The sequence below is a fragment of the Amblyomma mixtum genome, chromosome 3, assembly GCF_055824585.1.
Source record: "Amblyomma mixtum isolate Tamu chromosome 3, ASM5582458v1, whole genome shotgun sequence".
Lineage (NCBI taxonomy): Eukaryota > Metazoa > Arthropoda > Arachnida > Ixodida > Ixodidae > Amblyomma > Amblyomma mixtum.
The window spans coordinates 309,384,970-309,391,765 of NC_143014.1; the positions used below are offsets into that span (position 1 = coordinate 309,384,970).

A 6,796-nucleotide genomic window follows, 5' to 3' on the forward strand; every position below is an offset into this window, starting at 1 on the left:
TTTTAGCGTCACACTCCCCGTCGACGAATAGCGAATTTCATGACACGTCGCCGCACGCCGGGTTTTTTTTTCTCACGGTGATGCTTTTAAAGCTATCGCTTGGACATAATTAAAGAGCTTTGGCTTCAGACTCTAGCTGTTTAGTAGATTACCGCGCTCCATAGCCGGCAAGGCTCATCTTTCAGTAAACTTAAGAGGTGGCGGCCTGAAATATCCGCGGTCGCTGCCTCTTGCTGTGACAGGTGAACAGTAACGTTATAAGCCGCCTTGCCACTGGCCTTTGTCCACAGCTTCCTAAGAATAAGAGCGCATGGATTACGCTGTGCGGTGACGCCAAGGTGTTCACCAAGCCTTCAACCCCCCCCCCCCCCCCCCCCCCCTCGCACTGCGGGCCCAAAACCCCGCGAGTACTGGTGCTTGAGCACTATATCCTCTGAGCCTTTGCCCGCGTACCGCTACCGGCGGCCGGCAACTGCTCGGTGACGATACACGGGCCTCGGCACCAGTCAGAAAAGCAAAAGAAGGAGCCCAAAGGTGCTCGATAGCCGTGCAACGACATAGATGGCATCGCAAGAGCATAAAAAAAAACGCAGACAGAAGAGCACAGTTTTAATGCTCTCTTCTCTCGGGCAGCATGCTTCACCCGGAAAGCTTCGTCTTGTTGCCGGCATGGGCCTCGATCTCGCTGACGTTGAAGCTGGGTATGATGGACCCCGGGTCTTCGATCGGAGTCCCTTCGACTTCCGTGAATATGGCTCTGACAAGGGGGTTAGTCAGTCCACATCGTCCAGCATGGTCGTCGTTGCCAACGTCCCAGATGATGACGCCGCCGAGGTACATCTTGTCCACCAGGGAGGCCGTCTTCCGTACGCTGATCTCATCTTCATAGCCCATCCACAGGTTGTTACGCCACGCGTGGGGCTTCTCACTTTCATGGTCGTAGGAAAGGGCCCAATCAGGTTGGCGGACCAGGTGGCAAGCTTCTCCGTAGGAGACTACGCGAAGGGCTCGCGCACTGCTCCATGTAGGTACTTCGTCCTTTTCTGGGAGCTGAGTCACAGTGCAGACGTATCCGGCGAGAGAGACAGTGATCAGAACCTTGCTTCGAGGCACACCGCTCGAGATAACATGCTCAATGGAGTCTTCGACACTTCTGCTGTTTTTGTGTCCACGTTGGTGGTGGAACGGCACAAGGATTCTGTCGCTTGCGTTTGCTGCGCGATGCAGACCATGTGTGACGACGCCGACGTAGTCGAGGAATTTGGTAAGTCGGCCGGGCCTGGCGCCGGACTTGAAGATGCCAGTGTCCCACTGTGCGGTGACTACGAACAAGAGTCCGTGCTTGTGCATGACTTGTTTCAGGTGTGACAGGAAAACGGCCATGTGCCGCCGGTACTCGTTCTCCACGGGGAATACGCTGTTGAGTACGAGGCCGTGAAAGCGAGTTTGGATGAGCCAGCGGACCATCTCTACCAGGAAGGTCATATAGGCCGTGGCGTTGGGTGTTTCATGAAAAGCCAGCCGTCCGCCGCCGTTCTCATCGCCTGCGGCGACCAAGTACTTCAAGTGCGGAAAGCTGTTGTTTACCTTGTCTCGCAGCTCGATGAGACGGGTCTGAACCAGGCCAAACGTCAGGGGGCTGTCTGTCGTCTCGTTCGCTCCGCTCAGGAACCCACGGAGAGGAAAAACCAGGTGGGAGCAGTAGTTGCCCGGCAGGTCAGTGGTCTTGTAGAGAACCTCGGAGTCGTAGAACCGGGCCACGTTGACGTGGCAGAGAATGGGCATCGGACGATGCTTCTGGGCCCGGACCTTGACTGGGAAGATGGCGGCAGCAGTGCTGTCCGCCTTCCGGACGTCATACGCGATCATGAAGACAAATACGCCGACGAGCACCAGCGTAAAGCTGACGCACGCGGCGCCGAAGTACGTAATGCATGTCTTGACGAATGGGTCCCTCCGGGACTCCAGGGACCGGGGCTGCGACTGGTGAAGGAGCCACTGTTCGTCCTCCATGTAGCGCGACATGCCTCCACTGCGTCAGGCCTAGGTTCTGTCGCGCTCTGGTCGGGCGCAGGTGCTGCCTCGAGCCTCGAGACCCGCCTTATCGTCTTTTGACCAGCGCGCCCCCTGCCGCCGCAGCTTCGGCGCTCCATGCGGCAGCGCCACTGAAGCATTTATTTCTGCGAACAGCGAGAAAGACCCAGTGCAAGTAAAGGCAAGAAAGGGCCGGGGTGAGGCTCTAGGGTGTTTATTACGGGACGGCGTTCACGCTTCGGGCTTTTCTTGTCACCGCCCATCATTTCGTTCTCCATCCCAAGGCTGACTTTTGAGTGTTTTTGTTTTGGCTTGTTACTTGACGCTCCTTTTTTGTTTTCTGTACTCCCAAAATATGCTAGGTTTTGAATCCCTCTTGTTTTTATTATACCTTTTTCGACGGCACAACAATGACGCAGCATAAACACGGGAGAATAGAAGAAGATGAAGTTATGAAGAGGAAGAAGGTACTGGAGCAGAGAGATGGGCGATATTTTTACTTATAAGAAAGATACCAGGCATGCTTATTTAGGTTGGATCTTCGTTTTGCATTGTGATTATAGATTCGTGTAGCTTACTGATGGCGGGGCCATTGAATGGCGCTTACTGCAAAAAGGAAAGGCTGTCGCGTCCACGGGCGCAAGCTAAAACCTAAGCGTTTCTGTTTCAATTCTCAAGGTGCCGTGTACACAGTCGCAAGTATAGGGACCTGACTTATTCACGCAGGAACTGCCACACGAAAGGAGAATTTCGGGAACTACCCTCGCTCGGGTGCCTTTCTCTCGCAGGTTTCTTCATAAGGACACGCCCCCGGGCGTATTTCCCACTTTCTGAGCCTGTGCGGAGCAGCGACCACACGTTTCGTTCTGTCCTGCAGCGTACAATGCCTCGGTCCCGCCCAAGTCAGCATCTGGGGAACGAAGCTTTGCACCGCCTTACGGGGACGTCCGACGCGCTTCCAGTGGCAGGAGGGGCACTTCTCACTGCAGTGGACGCAGCTCAAGATTGAGAAAGCGGTGAGCCCCTGAACGAAACTCTGGATACCCCCTTGAGTGGAAGGGTGCCCTCGCAGGGGGCCAAAGGCCGAAGGAGGTCGGCTACTAGGCGAAACAATGAAACGACAGCGTCAGTGGCCGCCAGCACGTTAACGACAGGTGTCTTTGGCAACAGGGAAATATGCACGCTCGAATTGTGGATGCCTGTAGATAATGTGCGGGGGCAATGAGATTGGCACATCCGAGAAATCTTCAGAGGCTTGACGATAAGCACGAAACGACCGCCGTGTACCCGCTGTTGTTTCAGGTTGTAGAAAGGCTGTACTCCTTTACGCTTCACAAGAGTAGCTGGTCCCAAGCCCTTAAGATCACACAAGGGCACTAAGCTTTCTTACCCGTACCCAAGTCTCACAGCGCGGACGACAGGAGCTGAGAGACACACAAAATCGCTACCTCGCGATTAAATAGTTTAATGGGGAAATTCAGATTATGTTCATAGGACCACGCTTGTCAGATGGGGGCAATAGAACATTACTGAAGCTATGCTCATTAAGAAAACAAAAGCAGCGAAAGCTCTTAGGGGCGAAGTCAGGATACCTGCGAGCCAGTAAATGCAGACACTTTCAAATGCAGTGAAAGCGACATCTCGCTCTCGCATATGGCCTTATTTTGCTGTGTGTGGTATGTCTCTTAGTTGTGGTGTGTTTTTTATCGGGTAGGCGTGCAGTGCGCGCCTCTATCTATGTTGGCATGTAATACGAAAGTTGTGGACAGCATCAAGCTCGTTTTTGTGGCTTTTTGTTCGCGGCCATCAGGAGGTGTACGAGCTCACCGGTGGCATAAATACTGTCCGAACGAGTGCGTAAATGAGAATTAATACAGTGTTTCCTGCCTTTGTACTCGGCCCTAGCGCCGAGGCTGTACACTTCTTTCTCATCGTCTACGTCTTGTGCACTGTGAATCCTCAGTATGAATTTGGAACAACTAGCTCCGCTTGCCGTCCTGTTGCAGTCCTTGTGATCCCTCTTTTTGCTGTTTCTTGTCGGACAGGTTTAGCGTGGCGTGCACAGAAGCTTTGCGTGCCCGAAGAAATGGCGCGTGCGCACTGCGCTGAAGGAAGCCTTGTGTTTCATGCAAAATCCATCTTCTCGTGCCTTTTTTTCTGTGGGGGGATGATGTCAGTTGCGCTCCGCTTGCTTCACGATTATGGGCAAACACTCCGTCACTGCTGCCTTCTTTGCATCAGTGGCTACGCCCTCTCCGTCGGCAATGAGTAGCACTTACTCCCAACTTCTCGATTGTTCGTCGGCGCGCGCGGACATGTTTTCTCTGGCGCTGTGCCGGCGAGCGATGTTTACAGGGCAGCAAAACACACAAGGTTAGGCGCACTCCGCAGTTCTCTTTCCTCAACTGTTCTTGAATTCTCCACGGCGCGCACTGGAGAGATTGCTTCGGCCCCGCGCCGGTCTTCCGAATGGGCGCCAAATTTTGTGACAACTTTCAAATAACAATTATGGCATTAATTATAATGTCAGGGATAATAATCATAAGTAAATTATGTTCTGCAGCACCACATTCTTTCTTTTTTTTTGTAGAGAGCCACAAAAGTATCAAGACACTCCAAAAGTTGCACTCGAGGCCGCCAGAAAAGAAAGAAGGGGCAGGACACCTGTCGTACACCTTCCGCGAAATCACGATGTCAAAGAGGGAGGGAAAACCTCAGGGTGCAAGCATCCTGTCCTGCCCATAGCCTTTTTTCTGGTCTTTGACCAGCGCGCCCCCTGCCGTCGCAGCTTCGGCGCTCCATGTCGCAGCGCCGCTAAAGCATTTATTTCTGCGAACAGCGGCGAAGACCCAGTCCAGGTAAAAGCAAGAAAGGGACAGGCACTAGGGTGTTTATTACGGCACGCCGTTCACGCTTCGAGCTTTTCTTGTCACCGCCCGTCACTTCCTTCTCCATCCCAAGGCTGACTTTTGATTGTTTTTGTTTCGGCTTGTTACTTTACGCTCCTTTTTTGTTTTCTGTACTACAAAAATATGCTAGGTACTGAATCCCCCTTATTGCTATGCGCCATTTTTCCACGGCACAACAATGACGCAACAGAAACACGGGACAATAGAAGAAGATGAAGTTATGAAGAGGAAGAAGGTACTGGAGCAGAGAGATGGGCGATATTTTTACTTATAAGAAAGATACCAGGCATGCTTATTTAGGTTGGATCTTCGTTTTGCATTGTGATTATAGATTCGTGTAGCTTACTGATGGCGGGGCCATTGAATGACGCTTACTGCACTAAGAAAAGGCTGTCGCATTCAAAGGCGCAATCTAAAACCCAACAACTCCTTGTTTCAATCCTCAATGTTGCATAATCGCAATCATAACGACCTGACTTATTCACGCAGGAACTACCACACGAAAGGAGAATTTCGGGAACTAACCTCGCTCGGGTGTCTTTTTCTCGCAGGTCTCTTCATAAGGGCACGCCCACGGGCGTATTTCCCTCTTTCTGAGCCTGTGCGGAGCAGCGTGCACACGTTTCGTTCTGTCCTGCAGCGCACAATGCCTCGGTCCCGCCCAAGCCAGCATCCGGGCAACGAAGCTTTGCACCGCCGTACGGGGACGTCCGACGCGCTTCCAGTGGCAGGAGGGCCCTTCTCACTACGGTGGACGCAGCACAAGATACAGAAAGCGGTGAGCCCTTGAACGAAACTCTGGATACCCCGTCGAGTGGAACGGTGGCCTCGCAGCGGGCCAAAGGACGAAGGGGGTCGGCTACTAGGCGAAACAACGTAACGACAGCGTCACTGACCGCCAGCACGTTAACGACAGGTGTCTTTGGCAACAGGGAAATCCGCACGCTCGAACTGTGGGAGCCTGTCCATGTTGTTCGGAGGAAATGGGATTGGCACGTCCGAGAAACCTTCAGAGCCCTGACGAGAAGCCCGAAACGAGCGCCGTGTACCCGCTGTTGTTTCGGGTTGTACAAAGGGTGTGCTCCTTTACGCTTCACAAGAGTAGCTCGTCCCAAGCCTTTAAGGCCACACAAGGCACTAAGCTTTCTTATCCGTTCCGAAGTCTCACAGCTCGGACGACAGGACGAAGACAGGACGCAACGACGCTACCTCGTGATTGAATAGTTAAATGGGGAAATCGAGATTATGTTCATAGGACCACGCTTGTCAGATGGGGGCAACAGAACATTACTGAAGCTGTGCTCATTAGGAACACAAAAGCAGCGAAAGCCCCCAGGGGCGAAGTCAGGATACCTGCGAGCCAGTAAATGCAGACACCTTCAAATGCAGTGAAAGCGACGGCTCGCTCACGCATACGGCCTTATTTTTCGCGATGTGGTATGCCTCTTGAGTTGTAAGATGCGTTTTATCGGGTAAGCGGGCAGTGCGCGCCTGTATCAATATTGATATGTAATACGAAAGTTGTGGACCGCATCAAGCTTGTTTTTGTGGCTTTTTTTTTTCGCGGCCATCAGGAGGTGTACGAGCTCAGCGGTGGCATAAATACTGACCGAACGAGTGCCTAAATGAGAGTTTAATGCAGTCTCTTCTGCCTTTGTGCCCGGCCCTAGCGCCGAGGCTGTACACTTCTTTCTCATCGTCTACGTCTTGCACAGTGTGAACCCTCGGTATGAATTTGGAACAACTAGCCCAGCTTGCCGTCATGTTGCAGTCCTTCTTTGCTCGTGGTTGTCGGATAGTTGCAGCGCAGCGTGCAGGGAAGCTTTGCGTTCGCGATGAATTTGCGGGTGCGC

The 6,796-nt window shown here is 52.8% G+C and overlaps 1 protein-coding gene across 1 annotated transcript; it reads right to left on the minus strand.

The window, feature by feature from the left end:
* Window positions 1–639: 639 nt before the first annotated feature.
* LOC149355562 (chitinase-3-like protein 2) lies at window positions 640–2,025 on the minus strand. The gene has a single exon (XM_089577666.1). The coding sequence runs from the start codon at window positions 2,023–2,025 to the stop codon at window positions 640–642; it is 1,386 nt and encodes a 461-aa protein (XP_089433792.1).
* Window positions 2,026–6,796: the final 4,771 nt, after the last annotated feature.

Bases quoted from the DNA above. Each gene is read 5' to 3' on its own strand.
- LOC149355562 (XM_089577666.1), bottom strand. From the start codon at position 2,025: ATGTCGCGCTACATGGAGGACGAACAGTGGCTCCTTCACCAGTCGCAG.